General features: G+C 45.7%; 2 protein-coding genes across 2 annotated transcripts; one reads left to right on the forward strand and one right to left on the reverse strand.

Moving 5' to 3' along the window:
- Positions 1 to 11,383: 11,383 nt before the first annotated feature.
- Ccs (copper chaperone for superoxide dismutase) lies at positions 11,384 to 22,037 on the reverse strand. The gene is made up of 8 exons (XM_047519475.1): positions 21,905 to 22,037; positions 21,305 to 21,377; positions 17,263 to 17,400; positions 16,873 to 17,050; positions 16,298 to 16,358; positions 11,953 to 12,030; positions 11,779 to 11,882; positions 11,384 to 11,682 (listed from the first exon to the last, which is right to left on the reverse strand). Exons 1-8 carry the CDS (start codon positions 21,941 to 21,943, stop codon positions 11,529 to 11,531), a joined length of 825 nt encoding a protein of 274 aa, XP_047375431.1. The 5' UTR covers positions 21,944 to 22,037; the 3' UTR covers positions 11,384 to 11,528.
- A 144-nt stretch (positions 22,038 to 22,181) lies between these two features.
- Ccdc87 (coiled-coil domain containing 87) lies at positions 22,182 to 26,121 on the forward strand. Its single transcript, XM_047518125.1, has one exon. It carries the CDS (start codon positions 22,193 to 22,195, stop codon positions 24,749 to 24,751), a length of 2,559 nt encoding a protein of 852 aa, XP_047374081.1. The 5' UTR covers positions 22,182 to 22,192; the 3' UTR covers positions 24,752 to 26,121.
- Positions 26,122 to 27,343: the final 1,222 nt, after the last annotated feature.

The following is a 27,343-nucleotide window of genomic DNA, read 5'->3' on the forward strand; positions in this document are numbered from 1 at the left end:
CGCGCAGGCGCCCTGATCTAGCCAATCGGGACAGGCATCCCGCGCGTGCGGCAGCCAATCATAGAGACGGAGAGAAGATGCGCTCAGGCGCAGCCAATCCCAGAGGGCCTGGAGCCCGCTCGTTAGCGAAGGGGGTGGGAGAGGGACGACGGCGCGCGACCAACCGCCGCTGCCGGGGGGAGGGGAAGGAGGGTTGGAGAGGGGGGAGCTCTCGCGGGCTGCGCGGGCGGCAGAGGCCTAGTCGGAGAGGCGGCCTCTGGCCGGGGTGGGGCCCCGACCCGAGGGCCCTAAGGAAAACTTTGTTCAGTCGGAAGTCAGGGCTCCTCCCATTTTGGCAGTCTTGGCTAAACCCGTGCCTGGAGACGGCAGCGTGAATGACCCGGGGAAGGCCAGGCCTGGCGGGAGAGACCTGGACCAACGCCTCCAGTCTGCAAACCGCCCCGGGACCGTGCTGGGCGTCCGGGGGGCCGGGAGGCATCCACCCCGAGGAGCACTCCTGCCAGTAACTCGGTCTTTGCAGGCACATTCCCTGGGGTTGCTGGGGTCCTGGTAGACGCTGCAGACGGCGAAAATCGCAGCCCCTTCTCTGCCGTGATGGAGTTTTCAATCGAGAAATGAGGAAGTGACTCTTGGAGTCTTTGACGTTTTCCACAATTAAAAAATTTACAAAATGGAAAAATAAAACAGTCCTTGAGGAGGCAAAAATTGAGCCTTACAAAAGAAAGGAAAAGTTTTAAACTAACATTTGGGTATGTAAAGATTTGTACGTGGCAGAAGACACCAAAAAGTCATGTGACGAACTCGCAAATATTCTTCCACATGTTCATACAACACACTGTATCAAACACCTACCATGCAGACAGCACCGGTGATATAGCAGTTGTTATGGTTTGGATCTGTCCCCCAAAGCCTTACATGTGGAAGTCTTGGTCCCCAGTATAGCTCTGTTAAGAGGTGGGGCTTTGGGGAAGTGAGTGGATCATGATGGCTTCAACCACATCAATGGATTACGCTATCCATTAATTCATAGCTGAACGGTCTACTGGGAGGTTGTGGAAACTGTAGGAGCTGGGACCTAGTTGAAAGGTATGGGTCTGTGTCTGTCCATCCCCATCAATGGACACCACCCCCCTGCATCCCCAACCATCTCTCCATCCCAGTCTTTTCTGTGGCCATGGGATGAGCAGCTCTGCTCCACCATGATGCTTTCCCTTATTACAGGCCCAAAGCAATGGAACCAACCAACCATGGACTGAAATCTCTGTAACCTTCAGCCAAAATAAATGTTTCCTTATTTAAGTGGATTTTCTCAAGTATTCTGTCACAGTGATGAAAAGCTAATGCAGCAGTGAACAACAACAACAAAAAGACAAAAACCTCAGTCTTTTTGGAGTTTATATTACTGTGGGGAGAGAGAAAAAATAAAACACACAGCATGTTAGATGGTGATAAAGACTTCAAGTAAGAAAGAAGCCATCCTCTGGGCAAAGATCATTCCAGCTGGAAAGTATATGTCAAAAAGTCCTGGAGCAGGAGCAAGTCTGGCTGGTTCAAGGAAGAGCAAAGAGCTAGTATGCCTGGAGCCTGGAAAAGTGAATAATAGGATGAGATAATCGTAATAGTAATAGTAGGAAGAGATAATAATAATGCAACACCTTGTGGGGCATTGAATATTGTCAAAATGGCCATACTGTCAAAAGTGCTATACAGATTTAATGCAATTCCAATTAAAATCCCAATGATGTACCTTACAGAAATAGAGCAAGCAATCATGAAATTCATCTGGAAGAATAAGAAACCCAGAAAAGCTAAAGCAATCCTTAGCAGGATATTGAGTAAGGCTGGAAGTCTGTGAGGGCATAGGACAGAAGGGTTGATATGAGATCAATATGACTTCTGTTTTATAGTTTTATAAGTATTCTGCCTGCTCTTGAGGTGGTAAAAAGACTATGTGGAAAACAAACTTGTTTCATCAGAATAATTATTGCCACTGCAAAAGTTCAGGTGAGAGATGACAATATGATCAAGGTTTAATTAAGGAGAAGTGATCAGATTTGGATGTAGTTTGATGTTAGCTATTACCATATGTGACTGGATGTGAATTATGAAAGAGAAGAGTTAAAGATGACATGGAGCATATGGAAGCATGGAGTTGCCATTTACTGAGATGGCAACATTAAAAGACACATTTTTCTAAGAAAATAAGAAATTCAGTTTTGGAGATTGCTATGATCTCAATGTTTGTGTACCCCAAATTCCCTGGTTTAAACCTAATCACCAGTGTGATGGTGTCAGCAGGTAAGGCCAGTGGCGCACACCTGTAATCCTCACAGCTCAGAAGTCTGAGGCAGGAAGATTACAAGTTCAAAACCAACCTCAGCAATTTAGTGAGGCCTTAAGCTACTTAGCAAGACCCTATCTCAAAATAAAAAAAGGGCTGAGGATGTGGTTCAGTGGTTAGGTGCCCCTGGGTTCAATCCCCCATACCAAAAAGAAAAAAAAAAAAAGACTGGAAAGACTGGAACCCCTGCCCTTTTGAAAGATACCCACCAGGGTGTAGTGGCATATGTCTGTAATCCCAGCAATTTGGGAGGCTGAGCCAGGAGGATCACAAGTACAAGATCAGCCTCAGGAACTTAGTAAGACCCTGCTTCAAAATAAAAAATAAAAAGGACCTGGGATATAACTCAGAGGCAAAGCACCCCTGGATTAAATTCTCAGTACCAAAAATAAATAAGTAGACACCCCAGTAGCCAGTTGTGGTGGCACACACCTATAATCCCAGGGACTCAGGAAGCTGAGACAGGAAGATTGCAAATTCAAGGTCACTCTGGGCAAATTAGTGAGACCTGTCTCCAAATAAAACCTAAAAGAAGGACTGAGATGTGCTCCGTGGTAGAGCAGTTGCCTACCATGTGTGAGGTCCTGTGTTCAATCCCTAGTACTAAAAAAAAAAAAAAAAAAAAAAAAAAAAAAAAAAAAAAGACATCATGGGCAATTGGCTGTGTCTGGAGTTCAGGACCAAAGGTATTAATTTAGAAGTCTTAATAGTTAATAGTTATACTACACTGCTATCGCCACTAGATAGATCTTCCAAACAAAAACCAACCAAAGAAACCATAGAACTCAGTAACACAATCAATAACCTAGACTTAATAGATATATATAAAATATTCCATCCATCAACAAGCAGATTCACTTTCTTCTCAGCAGCACATGGAAACTTCTCGACGATATATGGACCAAATAGACCATATGTTATGTCACAAAGCAGCCCTTAGGAAATGCAAAAAAATAGAGATACTGCCTTGTGTTCTATCAGATCATAATGGACTGAGAGTAGAAACCAATGACAAAATAAAAAACAGAAATTACTCCAACACCTAGAGACTAAATAATATGCTATTGAATGAAACATGGATAACAGGAAACATCAGGGAGGAGATAAAAACATTCTTAGAGGTCAATGAGAACAATGATACAACATATCAAAATCTCTGGGACGCTATGAAAGTGGTACTAAGAGGAAAATTCATTGCATGGAGTGCATTCCATGAAAGAATGAAAAGTCAACAACTAAATGATCTAACATTACAGCTCAAAGCCCTAGAAAAATAAGAACAGAATATCAGCAAAAGTAATAGAAGACAGGAAATAATTAAAATCAGAGCTGAAATCAATGAAATTGAAACGAAAGAAACAATTCAAAAAATTGACAAAACAAAAAGTTGCTTCTTTGAGAAAGTAAACAAAATAGACAAACCCTGAGCCACACTAACAAAGAGGAGAGAGAAAACTCAAATTACTAAAATTCGTGATGAAAAAGGAAATATCACAACAGACACCACTGAGATACAGAACATAATGAGAAGCTACTTTGAAAATCTGTATTCCAATAAAATAGAAATTACTGAAGACATTGACAAATTTCTAGAGACATATGCTCCTCCCAAACTGAACCAGGAGGACATACACAATTTAAACAGATCAATATCAAGCAATGAAATAGAAGAAGCCATTAAAAACCTACCATCCAAGAAAAGCCCAGGACCAGACGAATTCTCAGCCGAGTTCTACAAGACCTTCAAAGAAGAACTCATTCCAATACTTCTCACAGTATTCCAGGAAATAGAAAAGGAGGGTATCCTACCAAACTCATTCTATGAAGCTAATATCACCCTCATACCCAAACCAGGGAAAGACACATCAAGGAAAGAAAATTTTAGACCAATATCCTTGATGAATATGGATGCAAAGATCCTTAACAAAATCTTGGCAAACTGTATCCAAAAACATATTAAGAAAATCGTGCACCACGATCAAGTGGGGTTCATCCCTGGAATGCAAGGATGGTTTAACATCTGTAAATCAATAAACGTAATCCATCATGTCAATCGACTTAAGGATAAGAATCATATGGTTATTTCAATTGACACAGAAAAAGCGTTCGACAAAATACAACACCCCTTCATGCTCAAAACACTAGAAAAAATAGGGATAGTAGGAACATACCTGAACATTGTAAAGGCTATTTATGCTAAGCCCATGGCCAACATCATTCTTAATGGAGAAAAACTGAAACCATTCCCTTTAAAAATGGGAACAAGACAGGGATGTCCTCTTTCACCACTTCTATTCAACATTGTCCTCGAAACTCTAGCCAGAGCAATTAGACAGACTAAAGAAATTAAAGAGATACAAATAGGAAAAGAGGAACTTAAGCTGTCACTATTTGCCGATGACATGATTCTATATTTAGAGGATCCAAAAAACTCCAGAAAACTTCTAGACCTCATCAATGAATTCAGCAAAATAGCAGTCTATAAAATCTACACACATAACTCTAAAGCATTTTTATATGCAAGCAATGAAACATCTGAAAGGGAAATGAGGAAAACAAGTCCATCTGCAATAGCCTCAAAAATAATAAAATACTTGGGAATCAGTCTAACCAAAGAGGTAAAAGATCTCTACAATGAAAACTTCAAAACATTGAAGAAAGAAATTGAGGAAGATCTTAGAAGATGGAAAGATCTCCCTTGTTCTTGGATAGGCAGAATTAATATTGTCAAAATGGCCATACTACCAAAAGTGCTATACAGATTCAATGCAATTCCAATTAAAATCCCGATGATGTACTTTACAGAAATAGAGCAAGCAATCATGAAATTCATCTGGAAGAATAAGAAACCCAGAATAGCTAAAGCAATCCTTAGCAGGAAGAATGAAACAGGGGGTATCACAATACCAGAACTTCAACTATACTACAAAGCAATAGTAACAAAAATGGCAAGGTATTGGCACCAAAATAGACAGAAGATCAATGGTACAGAATAGAGGACACAGACACAAACCCAAATAAATACAATTTTCTCATACTAGACAAAGGTGCCAAAAATATGCAATGGAGAAAAGATAGCCTCTTCAACAAATGGTGCTGGGAAAACTGGAAATCCATATGCAACAGAATGAAACTAAACCCCTATCTCTTACCCTGCACAGAAATCAACTCACAATGGATCAAGGACCTTGAAATCAGACCAGAGACCCTGCATCTTATATAAGAAAAAGTAGGTCCAAATCTTCAACTTGTTGGCTTAGGATCAGACTTCCTTAACAGGACTCCCATAGCACAAGAAATAAAAGCAAGAATCAATAACTGGGATAGATTCAAACTAAATAGCTTTCTCTCAGCAAAGGAAACTATTAGCAATGCAAAGAGAGAGCCTACAGAGTGGGAGAATATCTTTGCCACTCATACTTCAGATAGAGCACTAATTTCCAGAATATATAAAGAACTCAAAAAACTCTACACCAAGAATACAAATAACCCAATCAACAAATGGGCTAAGGATATGAACAGACACTTCACAGAAGAAGATCTACAAGCATCAACAAACATATGAAAAAATGTTCACCATCTTTAGTAATAAGAGAAGTGCAAATCAAAACTACACTAAGATTCCATCTCACCCCAATTAGAATGGCGATTATCAAGAATACAAGCAACAATAGGTGTTAGAGAGGATGTGGGGAAAAAGATACACTCATACATTGCTGGTGGGGCTGCAAATTAGTGCAGCCACTCTGGAAAGCAGTGTGGAGATTCCTTAGAAAACTTGGAATGGACCCACCATTTGACCCAGCTATCCCACTCCTCGGCCTATACCCAAAGGACTTAAAATCAGCATACTACAGAGATACAGCCACATCAATGTTCATAGCTGCTCAATTCACAATAGCTGTGAAACCAACCTAGATGTCCTTCAATTGATGAATGGATAAAGAAACTGTGGTATATATATATACAATGGAATATTACTCAGCTCTAAAGAATAATAAAATTATGGCTTTTGCAGGCAAATGGATGAAATTGGAGAACATCATGCTAAGTGAGATAAGCCGATCTCAAAAATCCAAAAGGCAAATGATCTCACTGATAAGCGGATGATGACACATAATGGGGGGTGGGAGGGGTGCAAGAATGGAGGAAGGAGGGACTGTATAGAGGGAAAAGAGGGGAGGGAGGGGTGAGGGGGAAGGAAAAAATAACGGAATGAATCAAACATCATTACCCTATGTAAATGTATGATTACACAAATGGTATGCTGTTACTCCATGTACAAACAGAAACAACATGTATCCCATTTGTTTACAATAAAAATAAATTAAAATAAAAAAATAGTTATACTATACAAAGAACTCCAACAAATTGATGAAGAAAAACTGAGGCAAATGGGTCAAGCATTGAACTGACAATATTATAGGAAAAGAAGTGCAAATGGCCAATAAATAAACTTCAGTCACAGGGAAATTCAATTTCTGAAGAAAATGAGAATTTTTTTCAGCCCTCAAATTTGCAAAAGAATTGTCTATCTATTGCTGAGAAAACCACATTCACATACTGATGATATTGTGAATTCTATATCCTTCTTGAGAAATATTCAGGTAGTATTCAATTTTGTGCTTGGGTGTTTTTTGTTGTTTATGTTGTTGTTTGGTTTGGTGATACTGATATGGGACTGAATCCAGGGCCTTGCACATGCTAGGCGAGCACTCTACCACTGACCTATATCCTTATCCCTTTCTTTTTTTTTTTTTTTAAACTGGGGATTGAACTCAGGAGTATTTTATTATTCATCAATGTACACTTGGGTTGCTTCCACTTTCAGGCTATTATAGATAACGCTGCTATGAATATTGGTGTACAAATATTATTTGAGTTCTTTCTTTTACTTATCTTGGATACCCAACAGTGGAATTGCTGGATTTTGCTTGGTTTTTTTAATTGAAGTATAATTTACAGACAGTGATAACTTCCTTTTCTGGTGTACAGTTCTTTGAGTTTTGACAGTCCCATGAGCACCACCATAATTGCAGTATAGAATGGTTCTGTTACCCTAGAAAGCTTTCTCATGGTGTCTCTTTGCAGCCAACTCCCATGTCTACGCATCTGGCAAACACTCCTGTTTTCTTTTACTATAGTTTTGTCTTTTCCAAAATGTTGTTTAAATAGAGTCACATATATGTAGCTTTTTGAGTTTAGTGCCTTTCACTAAACAATGCATCTGAATTCATCAATGTCATTGCTTGTATGGATCGTTAGTTCTTATTATCAATGATTGACATTGTATGAACGTACTACAATTTGTTTTTCCATTCCACAGTTGAAGGGCATCTAGATTGTTTCCATTTTGAGAGATTATGACTAAAAAGTTTGTGTACAGGCATTTGTGCAAACAAGTTTTAATCTCTTTTGGTAAATATCTACAAAGCACACGGTCGTTTTGAGCATTAACAAGATACTATAAAGTGTTGAGCACTATGTAAGATACACAGCTCCGTAAATGGAGCTATTAGAAAAGTTTGCTACAAAATTTTATTATAAATCAAATGAAAAGAATGTATAGGGGTGCAAGAGTATATCAGTGGTAGAGTGCTTGCCACAGGAGACCCTGGGATTGATCCCCAGCACCACACACACACACACAGACACACACACACACACACAAGCACACACAAAATCCAGGGGAAATTTGGGGGACTAGAGGATAAACCTGAATCCTACTTTTACAAAGAAAGACTCAGCTCTTCTGAAAGTTTTTTGTTTTGTTCTGTCATTGCAAGGGATAAAATCCAGGATCTGATGCATGCTAAGCAAACACTACCACAGAGATACACCCCCAGCCCCATTTTTTAAACTTTGTTATTTATTTATTTGTTTGTTTATGTGGTACTGAGGATCAAACCCAGGGCCTCACACATGCTAGGCAAGTGCTCTGCCACTGAGTTACAAACCCAGCCCCCCCACACCTTTTTTTAAGTTGGGCCTAGTACTTCTCAAACTTTAGCATGCTTCCAAATCAATTAAAAGACTCTTAAAAACAGTTTCTAGGCTTTAACCCAGAGTTTCTGCCAGGCATGATGGCATGTGCCTCTAATTCCACCAACTCAGGAGGCTGAGGCAGGAGGATTGCAAGTTCAAAGCCAGCCTCAGCAATTTAGCAAGGCCCTAAACAACTTAGTGAGACCCTGTCTCAAAATAAAAAATAGAAAGGGCTGGGAATGTGGCTCATAGGTTAAGCATCCCTGGGTTCAATCCCCAATACAAAAAAAAAAAAGTTTCTAATATAGTCCATTTGAAGTCTCAGAATCTGCATTTCAAAGCTTCCAGGAAATGCTTATGCTCTAGCCCAGCAACCACAGGGGGACACACTTTGAGAGCCATTAGCAGTGGAAAGGTTAGGCAAGGCAGAGAGAAGGAAGAGAAAGAAAGGTTTTCACAAGTTAGCCCTTCAGAAGTATGTAGCCTGGAACAATGGCACCTGTCATCTCAGCTACTCAGGAGTCTGAGGCAGGAGGATTATAGGTTCAAGGCCAGCCTCAGCATCTTAAGAGAGACCCTGTCTCAAAATACAAAATAAAAAGGATTGGGGATGAAGATCAGTGGGCTGGGAATGAGGTTCATAGGTTAAGCATCCCTGGGTTCAATTGTCAGTACCAAAAAAAAAAAAAAATCAGATCCCATCTGAGTCTGAATTGAGACCACCATGTTTCTAGCTTTGTGACCTCAGGCAAGTTATATAAAAACTGCTTCAATTCTCATCTGTAACATGGAATAATAATAGTATTCACTTCATATTATTATCGAGAGGATTGAGCACATTTCTGTATTTAAAGTGTTTCAGATCAGAGGCAGGTGGTACATGCTTATAATTCCAAATACTTGGAAAGCTCACAGAGGAAGATCACAAGTTCAAGGCCAGTCTGGGCAACCTAGCCAGATCCTATTTCAAAATTAAAAAATTTAAAAGCTGGGGATATAGCTCAGTATTTGCCTAGCATGCATGGGGCCCTGAGTTCAATCCCCCAGTACATAAAAAGAGAAGGGAAGCAAGGAGGGTAAAAGGGAGGAAAGAGAAAAGGAAAGTTTTGGGATAGAGCCTGGAACTTAATAGTATTCTATAATAAGCAAAATATAGATATTAGCTAGTATGATGAAATTTCCTTTTTAAGTAAGTTTAAAAGTGAATCAATTTAAAGAAAAGTACGTGGTAAATTATAGCACAGATGATTTATGGACATGGTAAAAACTGAGGGGTAACAAATGCTTGAATTTACAAAGATTTTTATTTTTTAGCTGTCAATGGACCTTTATTTATTTATAAGCAGTGCTGAGAATGGAACCCAGTGCCTCACATGCTAGGCAAGTGCTCTACCACTGAGCCACAACCCCAGCCCTTGAGTTTGGAAAGATTTCAAACTGTGCTCCCTGGGACTCGAGGGCTTGGGGGAGTCCTGTGACAGGACTAAGCATCTTTGGCTGCAGATCCACTTCTGCTTTGCAGACGGGGCTTTGAAATGTTTTGACAGTGTTCTGCTACATACAATTTAGAAACCACACAGCTAAGATTTCAGAAAGAGAGCAGCTAATGGGCATGGGATCTCTTGAGAATGCTGAGTGGTAGGGAATGGTGAGTAGTTCAGCTCTCTTGAGTTAAGCCCTGCTGTAATTCCCGAATGGAGGTGTGAGGTCAGGGGTTGGCTGTGGACAGAACCCAGGAATTTCTGCAAGGGCCAAAAAGACATCCTCGGTCCCAGGCTTAAAAGGATTTGGCTCCTAGGGACCAAGCGGGACAGGAAAACAACCAGCATAGGTCTGGCCAGAAGGAACAGGGCCCAAGGCTGGCGCTGGAGGTGATGCCAGCAGCCTCGAAGTGGAAAACAGGCAGGGCCTGGGGAATGGGAGCAAAGCCAGGGGCCTCAAAGCCAAAACCAACTAACTGTAAAACCCCCTCCTGATTCCAAGCAGCCAGCACAGGGGCAAAGTGTGTAGCTCAACAGGTCATAAAAGCAGTTTTGTTAAGGATAGGAAAGCCTGATATGGCACTGTGGGGATGGGGGTGTCAGGGGAACAGGTAAGTAGGGATCCCCAAATTCAAGGCCCATGTGCTATTACTTGGTTAGCAGCTGCTGGCTAAAAGAAGAACCTTCCGGGGCTGTCTCCAGGGGCCCATGTGGCCTCAGAATCACACTCACTGCTCCCTTAACCTACCATGTACCAGGCTCTCGGCCAAGCACTCACTTAGTAATTAAGACTTAATTAGGTTAATTAAGAGTTTTTTTAACTTGTGAGTTAAAGAAATCAACTTGAGCCAGATTAATTTTAAAGGGAGGTGGGGTCCTGTATAGGGGGCTACAGGCTTGTTTCTTGAATCCCAGGGCAAGAGGCAGCTGACCTTAGCAAGAGCCCAGAGAAGACGAATCCAGGGTCTTCCGGCAACTCTTAAGTTGTCTCCGGGCACCTGCCTCATTCCTCCTCCTCAGTCAACTTGCTTTTTCTGATCCTCAGTTGCCAAGGCAGGGAGAAGAGGGTCACCCGAAGTTCCTACATTCCTATGTTATAAGTCCAACCGCAGGGAGAAACTAAAGCTGGATCCCAGCACGGGTCAGGTCTATTTGATTCCAGTCGGCCAAGTGAGGGGAAAAGGGAGGCCACACACAGAAATACAACTGTTGTGGCCCTCATTATGACCCTAAGGAGAAGGAGGGGCCTGAAGCCTGGTTGTGAATTTTTTTTTTTTTTTTGGTATGGGATTGACTCCAGAGGTGCTTAACCACAGAGTTATAACCCCAGCCCTTTTTATTTTGAAACAGTGTCTTGCTAAATTGCTGAGACTGGCTTTGAACTTTTGATCCTCCTGCTTCGGTCTCCCGAGTTACTGGGATTACAGGTGTGTGCCACCACACCTGGCCAGTGTGTGGATTTTAATTCAGGTTTTCTGGCTCCAAAGATAAGGAATGACCCTGGGGCAGAGCACAGAGACAGAGAGATTATGTTCACCAAGTCCACTAAGGGACACAGAGAGAGACAAAAGCAAAGTTCCATATGAAAATAAAAGTTTAATTTGCCAAAGGAACTTCACAATAACCCTCCTAAGACTGAGCAAGCAGGATTCGCTCCTCTTCCTCTGCAGGGGGAAGGTGCTCAGCAGGGAGGACAGAACAGACCCCAGGTGAGGCCCTGCTTAGAGGTGAGCAGGGGGCTGAGCTGAGTTTTTTCGGCCCTCGCCAGCAACGGGCCGGCCTCGCTCCTCCCAGATGGTGAGGCCGTCACAGGAGCAGATCTGCTTGGGGTTTTGGAAAAGGCCAGCAGAGCGTGCGATGATGCCACAAGCCAATCTGGGGAAGGATGTATGGTCAGAGTGGACTCCTGTCTGGCACCCACCATGTGCACCGCTGGCAGAGAACAGCCTCCTGTTGAGGGCAGTTACCCACCTTTCCCCTGAGTTCCCTGTGATCTTGGATAAGGGGTGGCCACCCCGGCCCAGGTCATCTTCTCCCTCATCGACAACCAGGCTGCGACCAATCACGTCCCATACCTTTGAAGAGTGACAACAGTCTCAGACCCACTGTCCTGTCAGGAAGGGCCCCACCTTCTTTCCAGCTCACCTTCAGCAGCTCATCCTCTATCCGGAAGACGGCTCGGCCATCAGCATCAGCATGGACATTGCCCAGGTCTCCGCGGTGCTGGTGTGAGACATGGTGGGGAGAAGGGTTACAGGGGGCGCGGCTGCTACCTTCGGCTCTGTAGTATCTGATTTCTCTTCCCACTTCCCCAAACCGCCAATTTCTTTCTGTGAGTCCAGTCCAATAGGAGCAAGGGATGGTCTAGGACTCTCAGGAAGGCAACTGGACACTCCCCCCCTGAACGAAAATCCTGGGGGAAAATGCCAGTGCCTTGGCAAGTGCCAGCATCCCTGTCCTGGACAGTCGCCCCGTTGGGCCAGCCTGTCCTTCCTACATTGTCCAGCCCTGCTTGCAGCCTCGTTAGCCCAGTCTTGCTTCTTTCCAAGCCCAGTTCTCCAGCCTCCTGTTGCCTCTGCCGGCCCTTGGCAGTCATCAGTTCCCCTAGGCTTAAATTGCCATAGTTGGCTTCTCTGACCATCACAGCAGCCAGCATCACTTCCCTGACTCCTGGCTCGAGGAACAGAGAGAACATGAGAGGGCAAAGGGCCTGTCCTGGCCCCAGAAACTGGTTCTGCCCCACTTCTCCCTGGAAGGTAAGAAAAAGCATCCAGCTGGGCGCAGTGGTGCACGCCTGTAATCCCAGTGGCTTGGGAGGCTGAGGCAGGAGAATGGTGAATTCAAAGCCTGCCTCAGCAAAAGGGAGGTACTAAGCAACTCAATGAGACCCCGACTCTAAATAAAATACAAAATAGGGCTGGGGATGTGGCTCAGTGGCCGAGTGCCCCTGAGTAGTTCAATCCCCAGTACCCACCCCCTGCAAAACAGAAAAAGCATCCCAATTCATCTGAACACCTCCAGTCAGACACTCTGCCAGGCACACAGGGAACGTGTATGGTCTCCATCCTCAAAGATCTCAGATATGAAATAGATATGATTGAGAAACACAGGTGAGGCTGGGTATGGTTGCCCACGCCTATAATCCCAATGACTCAGGAGGCTGAGGCAGGATGGCAAGTTTAAGGCCAACTTCAGCAACTTAATGAGACCCTGTCTCAAAATAAAAAGTGAAGAGAGCTGGGGATGTGGCTCAATGACAAAGCACCCTGGGTTCAATCCACAGTACCAAAAATAAATGAAAGGAAACACAGATGAGGACAACAGCTGGTGGGTCTCAGGGTGACAGGACCTTGCCAGTAAGCCACAAACATCTGTGCAAATAAATCACCCCTGACCTGACACTTGGGAAAACGCAAGTGCTGGAGCCAGTGTGGGCTGGTGCACAGGCCTTGCTACTGAACAGCAAAGCACACCAGCACGTGGCGACAGGGCTGACAGTGGCAAGAATACTGGTTCTGCTTTATCTTCATGTCCAGAGGGGCATCTGCGGTTGGCACTTAGCACTTTTTTTATGCCGCGATATGTTGGGGATTTCAATGCAAAAACATCAAGGTGGGGGAGGTGACAGAGCCTGGGCTGGGGGCATGCTGGGCAGTGTGGCTCACTGGCGGCATGACCCTGCAGGGAGTCAGGGAGAAGCTGCCTTTCCAGTCCCTCCCCTCAGCACACAGGCAAGTAGAATTGGGCCAGGGAATACTTGAATGCCACACTAAGCTGGGCCCAGTCTGTACCCTCAGGCATTGGGGGGCCAAGAAGGGTTTCAGGCAGGAGCATGGTATGGTTCCTCTAGGCTCCTGAGCAATCCCTCAGCACAGTGTATGAAGACGAAAGACTAAAGAAAGCAGGGAGAACAGGGAAGGAAGCCTAGAGACTATCAGAAGATGTGCAGGCTTGGATATAAATTCCCACACTGGATTCATTTCCATCTGGGCAAAACCAGGTGCTGATCCCCAAAAGGAACCTGGAGATCTCGTGGCAGCTTTGGCTGCTGAGCTCTTGCTCACTTTTTCCTGGGGTACAAATGGCTGCCAACTCCATCCACTTTGGGGCAAAGATACAGGTCATAAGGTAGTTTCCTGACCTTCAGAAACACTCCTGCTGTGCCACGCCTCCTGGCTTTGTTTGGGGTTTCCCCTGCCAGGTCTGCCATTCCCACTCTCATGCTCTCCACCTGCCCACCCGTTTCAAGGCTCAAGGAGGCAGACAGGGTGGAGATGCACCTCCCCTATTCACATTCTGTGTGCTCTACCCCACGGAGCACGGGTTGGATGGTCACTTCCTAGATCAGATTACAAGAACCTGGCTTCAGTCTTGGAGGCTCTCACACTCTCGCTCACGTGCACAGAAGGAAGCCGGCTGCTGTGCTGTGAGCTACCCTAGGGAGAGAACCACGTGACAAAGGGCTGACGCATCTGGTCGACAGCCAGGGAGGACAGCCAGGGAGGACCCGGGGCCTGCCAACAGCAACCCCAGCAAGCTGGGGAACAGATCCTCCCGATGCTGAGCCCTCAATGACTGCAGCCCCAGGAGATCCTGAGCCAGACACTCAGATTCTGGCCCAGAGAAACTGTGAGGTGATCAAAGTCTGCTGTTTCATGCACTAATACTGAGTCATTTGACTTGAGGCAAGAGATCACTTATGCCCTGAGCCCTGAGGATGTTTTGCCTCCCCAACTTCTCAGGGGTGAAATTAGAGACTTTGACCACTAGAAACAGGACAGTGCTGTCCAAAATCCAAAATAATCCATTACATGAAATAACAAACATACAGGTTGAATAACCCTGACCCAAAATGCTTGAGGTCAGTGTTTGATTTCCAAGTGTTTCAGATTTTAGAAGAGACTCATACACTTTACTGGTTGAGCATCTCTAATCCAAAATTCCAAACTTAAAAATGTACTCTACTCAACAATAGAGCACTTGCCTAGCATGTTCAACCCCCAGTACTTCCATCCCCTCCAAAAAAAAAAGTACTCAATTCAAAGTTCCAGATTTTAGAGCATCGGGACTTTGGATTTTGAGGTTAGGGAGACCTGTACCGTGGTTTCACTGGTTTTATGTCAGAGGTTGAAAATGTTAATCAAGATAGAAAATAAAGGTGGGCATGGTGGTGCACACCGAGCAACTCAGGAGGCTGAGGCAGGAGGATTGCAATTTCAAGGCCAGCCTCAGCAACTTAGGGAGAACCTTGAGCAATTTAGTGAGACCCTGTCTCAAAAATAAAAAAATAAAAGGGCTGGGGATGTGGTTCAGTGGATAAGCGTCCCTGGGTTCAATCCCTGGTACCCCCCCAAAAAAAATTCATATGTAAAGAAAATTAAATATAAAAATAAAATATACAGGCAAGAGAAAGTATTTTATAAGGTAAACAAATTTTGAAGATCTCATGAGTAATGAGAGGCAGATGTGAACAAAAGATAGAAAATAAAAACAAGGCCCTAAGTCCTGCAATATTAGAAGAGCTGGCAGTCTGCCAGCATCAGGAACCAGAACCTGCCCTTGGGCTGTGTCTCCAAGAGAAGGGAGGACACACCCCACCAGAAAGGAGATCCCGAGAGGTGTGACAGGGCATTAAGGAACATGCAATCCCCCATTCAATGACTTCCCAGCCCCGGGGAAGACATCAGGAAGAAAGTCTCAGGTTAGTGTGAACAGGCCTTCTACACCCCTTTGATGTCCTCTAATCTACACTTTGACAAAGATAAAGTAGGTTCAGTCCCCAAACCTGTCAGGCCAGTCTCTAATAGGCTTAATAACCTTTTTTTTTTTTAAACTTTTGTTGATTCATTTTTATGTGGTAATATCAAGTTTCTAGTTAAAAATAAATTTACCTCAGCTACTGTGAGCCTGCAGTCCTAGCTCTTGGGGAAGCTGAGGCAGGATTGCTAAGACCAGTCTGGGCTTAACATAGCAAGAACCCATCTCAGTCAGTCAGTCAGTCAATCAATCAATCTTCCTTAGTGATATGAAATGAGGTCTTGATATGTTTCAGAATACTGGTAGAGAAGGGCTGGGGATGTAGATGAAATAAGAGTGACAGTGAATTGGTAACCTGAAGCTAGATGACAAGGACTTGAGAGTTTTTGAAATTTGTTGCTCTACTTTGGAACATGTTGAAACTTTCTGTGATTGATTGAAAATAATAAAAATAATACAACTAAATTTATTGAAGGAAAAAAAATGAGTCAACTTAAACGACTGAGGAGTAGTACAAGCTCTACTCAGATAAGACAAAAATCTTTAAGGTGGCATGTGACTGACTGACTCCCTGAAGTAAAGGAAACAATTTTTTTTTTTTAAAAAATAAACTGAATAAAATGAAATGAGAGGAAAAGACCCCATCACATGCCAAAGCCCAGAAGCTGCCTGCCCAAGCCCCTGAGACCTTGGGTTCTCTCTACACCCGAGCCCAGCCCAGATCAACACTTACCCGGTCAGAGTCCTGGGGGCCTCCATGAGACGTTCCATCAGGGTTAAAGTGGTCCCCACAGCTAAGGAGGAAAAGTAGCAGGTGGGCAGCAAAACAGCAGCTCCCAGGCCAGCTGGTTCACCACCTTCTCTATCTACATTGTTTCATTCAAGGAACAGGCTTATGCCCTTCCAGGCTTTGGGCAAATGGCAACAAGAAGAATGGGTTTGGGCAGAAGAATGGATTTGGGTTCCGTCCTGAATAATAATGTCCAGGAGAGTCACAGAGGAGTAAACAACTAAGTATATCCCAGTAGGACAAACACCCTGTCACAGACCCAGCCCTTCCTGTATCTAGGAGTCTCTTTTCCTCTGCGAGGCAATACAGTGAGTAGTTCCCAGCAGGAACCTCAGGGTCAGACCTTGACTCAAATCCCAACTCTACCTTTCACATCCTCTGGGATCTTTAGTAAAATCATTTACTCTCTTTGAGCCTCAGATTCTTATCTGTAGGCTGGGCCTCCTGGGGTACTTGTGAGGATCAGGTATGAAAGCACACAGCTGAGGACACTATCAGGGACATTACAGATGATGTACCTGCTGCAGTTCCTCGTGAGGTCACCATACTGATGGACGTGGAGTCCATGCAGCCCAGGTTCTAGGCCATCAATGGTTCCCTCGATGAGGCAGCACTCAGGGGTCAGCTGTAGGAAGCGCACCACCCCCTGCACGGTGCCAGGGCCCCCCAGAATGGCCACTGCTGCCCCCAGATTCTCTGCAAAGTATTGGACACTCAGGCTGGTTTGTCACCTCACCTTGCCTTACCTCTTCATCAGGCTCAAGAAGGGCAGGGAGTCTCACATGACTTTCACACTGTCCCAAAGCCACTCCAACCCAGAGTCTGAGAATCCTCTGGTTAGATTTGTGCCAGCAGTGCACTACCTCCCTCCCGGAGAGTCAGAGGCCAAGGCCACAGTGGTCACTCACGCAGCTGGCTGCTGCCCATGCCCTTGAGTACGGCCTGCCGCCCAGTGCCTTCCAGGAGCGCCTGCACCTCCTGGCTAGGCAGAGTGGTCTGCACCAAGACCATCTGGTTCTCCAGCTGCACCTCCACACCCTGGACACCTGGGAGGAGAGAGAGGGCAGAAGGCGGCACAGGGGTGGCACCCGTGCTCACGGCAGGCAGGGGACAGACAGACACCCATAACTCAACCCACCTTCCCACGGTCAGAGGTCAGTATGGAGGCTTTCTTCTAGCTGGGTGAACTTGAAGAAGCTTTCTGTGAGCACTTTCTGCATACTAATTAGGCATTGTTTATAACTTTTGAAACAGAAAATTCTTCTTCAAATAGTTTTATAAAAGTGGGTTGTTCATAGCAACATTATTTGTGACATCTAAAAGGCGAAAACAACCTAAATGTCCATCAACTGATGAATGAATAAACAAAAACAATATCCATACCATGCGATATTAGCCATAAGAAGAAATGAAGTCTGGATACGACGTGACAACATGCCTGAGCCTCCAAACACTTTGCTATGTCACAGCCAGTCACAAAAGACCACATATGTTAAATGAATCCTGTTTTGGGGTATTGGGAAGTGAATACAGGGGCACTTTACCACTGAGCTACATCCCCAGTCATCCGTCTGTGCATATCCCTCACCACCAGGAATTTACCCCAGGGGTACTTAACCACTGAGTCACATCCTTAGCCCTTTTTAGTTTTTGAGACAGGTCCTCCCTTACTGAGGCTGGCCTTGAACTTTCAATCCTCCTGCCTCAGCCTCCCAAGTGGCTGGGATTATAGGCGTGTGCCACCACGCCAAGCACATGCCATTTATATGAAATGTTCAGAATAGGCAAATTTACAGACAGAAAATAAGTTAGGAGTCAGGGTAGGGGAACAAGAAATTAATACAGTATTAAAGTTAAAGGGTTTAGGACTTCTTGTATAAAATCATGAAAATGTAAAATTGATAGTGATGGCTGCACAACTCTGAATATGCTAACTGAATCATATACTTTAAATAGGTGAATTTATGAGGTGTGAATTGTATCTCAATAAAGCTGTTACATGCATTAAAAGTGGGGAGGGTGCGTATCACTACTGTCCTGAAAGCTGATTTTTTTTTTTTTTTTTTTTTTTTTTTTTTTGTGGTACTAGGGATCGAACCCAGGGCTTTGTGCTTGCAAGGCAAGCACTCTATCGACTGAACTATCTCCCCAGTCCATGAGTACTGATGTTGACAGAGGCTGAGGGACCAGGCACCAAGGGCCAGGTCCTCCTTGATGATTTATTTTACCACTGCTGACTCATTTGATACCTAGAGTAACCCTGTGAATTAGGTACTATTATTCCTATTTTCAGGTAAGGACACTGAGGCACAGAGAGATGAAGAAACTTGCTTGAAGTCACACTGTAGTAAGTTATGGAATTGGGTACTCCAGGAAGCCTTGCTCCAGAGTGCAGGCACTTAACCCAGACACTCCACTCACCACAAGAAGCAGCCCCTCACTTCTAGGCTGGGCTGGGTCCCTACACACTTGTCCTGTAGCAGCTCCTACTTTCCCCAAGTAACTCACTCTGCACGACTATAATCCTGTTTCACTCTCTAGGCTGCTAGCTCTGTGAGGGCAGGAGCTCTGTGTGGTTTGCAGGGGTCAAGTTCAAAAGTCAGTGTGGGGCTGGGGTTGGGGCTCAGTGGTAGAGCACTTGCCTAGCATGTGTAAGGCACTGGGCTTGATTCTCAGCACTGCATATAAATAAGATGAATAAAATAAAAGTCTATCAATATCTAAAAAAAATTTTTTTTAAAGTCAGTGTGTCAGAAAAAGAACCTATGGAGTCCTCATTGCCCCTTGAATTCCCTGCAGTCACCCTGTGTACAGGATGCAAGATTCTCATATACTCTTGTGAAAAGAGCCTCAAGTAACTAATTCATGTTATCTGAGTTATGTCTTTAAAAAATCACCCTGAGCCTCGCAAGCACAAGGCCCTGAGTTCGATCCCCAGTACCGCAAAAAAACTAAGAAAAAAAAAAAAAAATCACCCTGAATTTAACATAGAAAAGCTACTGGACGGGAAACAGAGGCAACAGAGAGCACAGAGATGAGGTTCTTGTACAGGCCAGGGAGAGGCAAGGGGAACTTCCATTAGTATACGGGCCTGAATGTGTTTTGTACACACAACAAATAAGGTTTCTTCATGGCCTGGTCTAGATGGGTTTCTAGGCCCTGGTGTCTTCCAAGAAGAGCTGATTTTCTGCTTCTAAAGCTCCTTGTAGCTACGTCCCTTTTGAATTTCTAACCTAAGTCTGAACCAGAAGTCTCATTATCCAGCAAAGCAAAGAAGTTCATCTTGGCTGGTGAACTTCTGAGTGTGACTAGGCCAGACTTTGGTTAGCTCAGGGCCTAGTAGGAGAAAAGAGAAGAGGCCACAGGAACTACAGAGCAAGTGATAAGGGTTCAAGGGGGTGAGCCTTGGGCTAGAAGCCCTTTAGACTCACTCCTGTGGGGAGAGCAAAGCCCTCCTTCCCAAGGCCCCAGGCAATACTCCCCTCTCTCTGGAAACTGAAATTCCCCTGACCAGACCATGAGAAACCCAAGCTGGCTGGCCAAACCAGAAAACACAGGGTCACCAGAAGTCTCTTTCTGGTGCCTAAGAAACCTGCTGAGGACTGCCCTCTGTCCAACAAAAACTCCATCTGTCTGCTTTCCCAGCAGTAATGTTTCAAAGGAAATGGAGGGCACTTTGTCCTGGAAAAGCTTTGGTCAGACACTCAGATCTCAGTGGAAAGGCTCAATCTCCATCAGACCCTCACCTGTCATCCCAAAAAAGAACCTAAACCCACTCATAAACTCAGCGTCAAGATCTGTCCCCTTGGGCTGGAGATATAGCTCAGTTAGTAGAGTGCTTGCCTTGAATGCACAAGGCCCTGGGTTCAATCCCTTAGCACCAAAAAAAAAAAAATCTGTCCCCTCAGGATTGAAGATGTAGCTCAGTGGTAAAGCACCTGCCTAGCATGCATGAGGCCCTGATCCCCAGCACTGCAAAAACAAAAACAAAAAAACTGTCCCCTCACATCTCCCTCCAAGCAGACCACCATCTGTAAGCCCTTCCTCTGATAGTCCCCTGAGATTTACTGGGCTCTTACTACCTGCCCAAGACTTTGCTAAAGTACTTTACAGGTATTAGCTAATTACTCTTCATACCGATTCTCCAGGGTAACTTCTATATCATCCCAATTTAAACACTACAGAAATGTAGGCACAAAAAGTCACATGTATGAAGTCTACAGTAAGTGGCAAATAGGGGATTTGAACCCAAACAGCTCTGACTCCAGAGTGCACCCTGCTAACCCCAACACACACACACCTAGGCAGGGTGCAGGGTCACTGTCCTTGCTTCAGAACCCACCTCATCTCCTTCCCTCTCAGAACCACTCTTCCTGTTCTGTAAATGCCACCTGGGCAAGACTTACATGCTCATCTTTACCAAAGCACAGGGGTGAACCTTCTCCCTAAAAGCCTCTTAGTGTCTGGCCCATCCCTACAGAATGGCTGGATGAACATTTAACAGAATCAAAGGAAGCCAGTTGCCAGGACCATGCCAGTGGCTCTACATTCAAATCTTTCTGATTGTGCCAGGTCACCTCCAGACCTGCTGGTCTTTGAAAAATGCACCAGGGCCAAGGCTGCTGTTTGCTTTGTCAAGATTGTTGCCCAAGCAAGAACTGCCTGTGCTGCAGGAAACTCCCTCCATAGGAGGAGCTATACTCTGACTCCTCACTCTAGGGCACCAGAGGCTCAGGACAGAGCAGGTCAGGCAGTTAGAACCAGTACAGGGCTCTGGCAGGATAAGCTTGAGACCTGCATGCTAGCCTCTGCCTCTGGGTCTTTGTGACTCAGAATATTCCTTTCACTCTCTGGGTATCCATTTCTGCATTTGTAAAATGGGATTAGGGCTGGACTAAGAGACTGGCTTGGTTCTTCCCAGAGTACCAGAAAGGTTTATCCAGCTCTTACCTGCCACCCCTTGCAGGGACTTGCGCACCGCGTCCACGCAGCTCTGACAGGTCATCTGTACCGCGAACTCCAACTGCAAGGGAGGCAGAGACCAGACTATGAGGACTGGGGACCTATCTGGCCTGACCATATTTCACCACCTGACCTTCTCTGTGATCACTCCACCGCCTTGAGACGTGCCTCACGTGACCCCTCTTCAAGTCCCTTCTGTTTTGGGGGACGGGTAGTCTCCTGGGGGTTGAACCCAGAGTTACATTCCCAGCCCCTTTTTAAACTTTTTTTTTTTTTTCGAGACAGGGTCTAGCTAAGTTGCTGAGACTGGCCTTGAACTTGCGATCTTCCCGCCTCGGCCTCGAGTCGCTGGGATTACAGGCGTGCGCCACCACGCCTGGCTAGAGCCCCTTCTTCATCGCCTCTCCTGATCATCCTAGGGCCGTGGTTTCTCCCAGCAACGCTCACGCCACGGACCTCGCTACCCTCGCGCCGGGTGGTCACAGGCGCCGGCCCTGGTGCCTGCCACTTCCCGGCTTCCCAAGATAACGATCACCCCAGGGGCTGAGGTTGTGCCGGGCGGGGCTCCACTCGAAGCTCCGCTCTCACCGTGCACAGGGTCCCACTGTCCCCCGAGTTCGAAGCCATCCTAGACCTGGTCACCGCCCGGCTGACCCCAACTACTTAAGTCCGGAGGACAACCCGGCGCAGCGACGCGGGGGGCGGAGCCCCGGGAGCCACCCTTTGCCCCGCCTCCTGGCGCGTGCGCACGCGAGGGCCTGGCCCGCGTCTGCGGCGGGCGCTGGCTACGCAGGCGCACTCGGGCCTTCGAGCCCTGGTTGCCGTAGTGATCGTTTGGCGTCCTCTGCCAGGAGAGAGGGCTCCGCCTGCGCTAAGATGGAGCCCCCGAAGATAGATCCCGAGTTCCATCGGTTTTACCACCAGTTGCTGAGCCCGCTGTCACTCTTACCCCGCAGGCCGACGGCCCCAGAGCCTCCGAAGCGCAGCCCGCAGGCCTCGATACTGCAGACCGTGCCGCTGGCGAAGCTGAGGGTGGCGCCGCTGTGCCGCCAGGTGGCCAAGCTGCTGGCCAACAGCGGGATGGCGTCCTGGGTGCCTTCAGAAGGCCGACTCCGTCTCACCAACGTCATCCTGGACGAACTAAAGTGCAGTTGGCGGGAGCCTCCTGCCGAACCTGGTCTGAGCTACGAGAACAACCAGAAGCTGAGGAAGCGGCTCGAGGCTTACGTGCTGCTCAGCTGTGAGCAGCTCTTTTTACGCTACCTGCACCTGCTGGTGACTATGTCGACCATGTCGAGGGTCTTCACTGAATCAGCCACCCTCACCCGGTTGGCTGCCAGCCTTGCCAGGGACTGCACAGTCTTCCTCACCAGCCCCGACGTCTACCGTTGCCTGCTCGCGGATTTCCAAACCCTTCTGAAGGCAGAGCAGACCCACAGCAGCATGGACAAGCGGCCCCCAGCCTGCCCCATTGGATCTTTCAAGCTTTGCCCGATCCCCTGGCCTCACAGCACCGGCTTCGCCCAAGTCCCATGCTCTAGCCTCAACCTGAACTACCTGGTCCAACTCAGCCGCCCACCGGAGTTTTTTATTGAGCCTGAATTGGATCCATTGAAGGAATTGAAGTCCATCCCGCAGTTAAAGAGTAGAAAGCCTCTCCGCAGGCTGCCTACCATAAGAAAAGAGAAAGACATGGACTTCAGTTCTTCACAGATGGTGCCAATTCCCAGCCACTCTGTGACTCCCGCCAGTAGGGGTCCCCTCCTCCCCACTTTACATGTCTTTTCCCAGCTACAGAGAAGCCAGTCCATGCCCTGTCTTCGTGAGGGCTGGAAGCTGGCAGATGAATTGGGTCTTTCTCCACTCCCCCCTCGTCCCTTAACCCCTCTGGTCTTGGCTCCGGGAAAAAGCAAACCAGAGCTTACTGGGGAAACTGTGGCTGCGGATCTGAAGCAGAAGATAAAGAACATGAACTTGGAGTGGACTCACTACTCAGCATTGGACTCTGGCCTGCCCCCACTCCTGGGGGTTGTGACCCACCACCCAGCTGCTGCCCATCACCTGGAGGAGCTGCAGAGAATGTTAAAGAGCTTCCAGGAAGAAGAAGCCTCCAGGCGGTGGGACCTCCTGCACCCCAAATCCCCTCCACTTTATCCACAGCCAGTGACCAATACTTTGAAGCTAAAAAATAAAATTGTTGTTCAGGCAGCAGCTGTGCGGCTCTCTGATAGAAACTTTTTGGACTCTTTCCACGTTGAGGGGGCCAAAGTCCTATACAACCACCTGGCTGGTGAACTGGACTCCAAAGTTATTGAAGAAATGGATATCAATCGCCTCACTGGCATTAGTACCAAGGAGGTCTATGAGGAGTTGATGAACCGTGTCTCTAATGACCATTTCTGTTTTGACCAAGGACCTCTGGTTGAGCCTGCAGCAGATAAAGACTGGTCAAACTTCCTGTCCTCAGCATTTCTGCGCCATAAAAAACAGTTTCAAATAGTCAACCCTGATCTGACTGGAATTTACCAGAGAATAAATGCTTCCCAGTCCAACCCTGAGAGGATGCCTTCTCCCACACCACCCCAGGCAAGTAAAAACTGGGAGAAGCGGTCAAATAAGATCTGGCTGAACTTGTGGAAATCCACCCTGTCTGTGGATGACTACTTTAAGTACCTCACCAATCAGGAGACAGATTTCCTCCATGTCATCTTCCAAATGTTTGAAGAGGAGGTACCTGTGGAGGTTCCAGTACGCATCAAAAAGTCCCCAATGATTCAGCGGCCCCCTCCCTTGTTAGAAGATGAAGAGCCAGACTTTGTGCCAGGAGAGTGGGATTGGAACACAGTGCTAGAGCAGAGGCTGGAAGGGGAGAAGGACCAGATCCTGAGCCTGCAGGAGCGTCTGGAACGACTGTGGTCTGTTCTGGAGGTCCCCCACAAGGGCCGGCTGGACATGGCCATCAAGTACAGCTCCAAAGCCCGTCTGAGGCAGCTGCCTGCATTGGTGAGGGCCTGGGAAAAGGCCCTGAAGCCCATTCAGCTGCGGGAGGTATTGCTGGGGAAACTAGAGTGGTTTGAACAGCAGGCCTCTGACCCCAACCGCTTCTTCCAAAGGTCTGAATTGGGCATGAGTCACCTCCTACAGGAGAATCAGTTGCGCAGCTATTTCCACAGGAAGCTCAATCAAATGGAGCCTTCTTTGGTTATCCTCCTGAAGGAGATTGAATTAATCTTTGGTGAACCAGTGACCTTCAAGGGGCAGCGCTACCTGGACAAAATGAAGTGGGACAAAGTGGAGATGCTCTACTGGCTCCAACAGCAGCGGCGGGTTCACTACCTGAGCCAGGACAAAAAGGCCTCCCAGCAATCAGCCCTGTTCAAGAGGCATAACAGCCAGCCTTTACTAGTTCCTGGGAATACTCCCGATCCCCTTTAACCAGACCAAGCATCCTCAAATCCCTCCCTCATCTCCAAACACCCAGCAGTTCATCCGGACCTCTTGATGGCTTTGGAAGAAGAAATATGGGTATCTCTAGCTGAGGGTGCAGGACTCAGGAACATTGCACTTCGAACTACAAAGGACTGAGATTAAGCCTTTGACAGGGAAGTTCTCACAAAAGAATCCCCAAGTCCAGTATTCCCATTTATGTCAACAGCCTGGTAGAATACAACCACGATCTCTTACCAAAGGAACTGAGACTATCTCTTGGAAAACATCAGACAGACAAACCATGATCTTTGGAACATTCTTGTCCTTTAGCATTCCTACCTTGGAACCTTAAATTGGCTGATTAGAGTCCTAAATTAAGAAGCTTAATGGCATAACAATTAAGAACTAGGGCTCAGGAGTCAGATATGGGTTTAAATCCAGGCCATGTGATCTTGGGCAAGTTGGCTAACTGCCCTTGGATCATCATGTCAAATGAAGTGGGTTAGGTACAGGTTACTCCTTCCAGTTTTGCATTTTATTGGTAAGGCTCAAAGTTTTAATTAAATTTTTACCAGCTAATACAAGCATTTGGTACAAAGTATACTGAGGTGTGTACTGAAGTGTAAATCTCAGGGCTGGGGCTGTAGCTCAGCGGTATAGCACTTGCCTCGCATGTGTGAGGCACTGGGTTTGATCCTCAGCACCACATAAAAACAAATAAAATACAGGTATTGTGTCCATCTATAACTAAAAATATTTTTAAAAAGTAAATCTCCCTTCCATGCCTCCTTCAGATCCCTGCTTCCCTCCTCCGTGGTATAACAACTATTACCAGTTTCTCGTATTCAGGAACTATTTACTGAATATCAGCTAGGTGTTAGATGCTTGGTCTACATCAGTGAACAAAACACTGACCCTTACCCTTGTGGAGTTTCCATTCAACTAGGAAAAAAACAGACGATAAGCCATAAACATAGCACCTAAGCACTTTGAATTATAGAACATTTGAAGGTGATGAGCATTGTGGAAAAGAAAAGAGCAGGATAAGGGGAACTCTACAGGGTGATGGGCTAGTTTTAATTAGGGTGGCCAGGGGCAGGCCTCACTGGGAAGACTTGAGCAAAAGTTTGAAAGAGGTGAAAAGTGATCTCTGTGGACATTCAGGAGAAGAACTTTCCTGGTGGCCATGGCAGAGCCTAGGTAGGCCATGTGTAAGGTATTCTGGCCACACAGCAGGGTGGTCAGGGTCTGCAGAGTGATGGGGAGAGAGGAGTCCAAGAGTCAAGACAAGTTGTCATTGAACAAATTAGAAGTGGTAAGGCCTTTAAGTCGCAAATGAACTATTTTGGATATAGCCTGTGCATAAATAAACTTATTTGTACACATCTCTGCAATTTATAACTACACCAATGGTTTCAGTCTGGATCATTGTTTCATCCTTTTTTTTTTTTTAACCTGATATGCCTCAAACTCATTCATACGTGAATATCAGTATACATACAACTGCCTCGTTCTTTTCACAGCTTTACAGCATTCCACAGTATGTGTGTGTGTGTGTGTATTTCATTTGACCAGTCCCTTGTTATTGGACACTTTCAAACAAAAATGATGCTCTAGAAAAATCCTTGTTCAGGGCTGGAGATGTAGCTCAGTGGTGGAGTGTTTGCCTTGCGCAGATGAGGTCTGAGGTTAGATTCCCTAGCATCTCAAAAGAAAAATCCTCGTTCATCTATTTAGCAAGTGCATCTCTAGCTCTAGTTTCAGTACCTGGGAATGGAATTAGGTTAAGCATAAGCGTTTGTACTTTAGATAGGTATCATCCATCACCCTTCCCCGGTCGCAACCCTTGTGCTCATCCATCACTGCATGACAATGTCTCTCTTTCCCCATGCTCACTAATAGAGTATGTTATCAAATTTTCATTTTTGTGTATTTTTAATTAAAAAATTTTTTTTTGCTGTGCTGGAAATTGAACCCAAGCCTTCGAACCCAGCTCTTGAACACTGAGCTCCATCCCCAGCCCATATCCAATTTTAAAATCTTTACCTATCTAGTAGGTGAAACATGGTATCCCATTTGAGTTGTGTTCTCATAACCCTTATGCGTGAAATTCATCTTTCATATGTTTAAAAGCCTTTTGTATTTCCATTTCTGTAAAATTGTCCATGCTCTTTGCCCACTGTATTTTTTAATGGTCAGTTCAGCTCTCATAACCTGTGATACCAACATGCTTAAGGAATGAGAATATCTTGGTGCCTTGACCCTTGGTCATCCCCTGCTCTTGTCATGCAAGGCCTCAGTGCTGTTACTAGAATGGGAACTGTCAGGCTGGCTCCAGGTATGCTCTGAGGCAGCCTAGGCATTGTAAGATGGTGTGTTTCTTCCTCCAATCGTTGGCAGCTGTTGCAAGATTGCGATGTCTTCTTGGATATCAGATAAATACTTCCAATCTGTCCTGGGATGATGTGCTATAGTTTTTTCACTGCCTACAAGAGGTAGAACCCAAATCTCTAAAAGCCCCAAATCATCTACTTTAAAGGGACAGCTTATTTTTTGCATATTTAAAATATGTTTATTGGACTGGGGGCATAGTTAAAT

Source organism: Sciurus carolinensis, chromosome 11 (genome assembly GCF_902686445.1).
Source record: "Sciurus carolinensis chromosome 11, mSciCar1.2, whole genome shotgun sequence".
Lineage (NCBI taxonomy): Eukaryota > Metazoa > Chordata > Mammalia > Rodentia > Sciuridae > Sciurus > Sciurus carolinensis.

Excerpts from the sequence above, each read along its gene's own strand:
- Ccs (XM_047519475.1), bottom strand. The coding sequence starts at position 21,943 with ATGGCTTCGAACTCGGGGGACAGTGGGACCCTGTGCACG. Across the intron at positions 21,378-21,904 it reads ACAGTGGGACCCTGTGCACG|TTGGAGTTCGCGGTACAGAT; the intron begins GTGAGAGCGGAG and ends CCTCCCTTGCAG. Across the intron at positions 17,401-21,304 it reads GTCCCTGCAAGGGGTGGCAG|GTGTCCAGGGTGTGGAGGTG; the intron begins GTAAGAGCTGGA and ends CTCTCCTCCCAG.
- Ccdc87 (XM_047518125.1), top strand. The coding sequence starts at position 22,193 with ATGGAGCCCCCGAAGATAGATCCCGAGTTCCATCGGTTTTACCACCAG.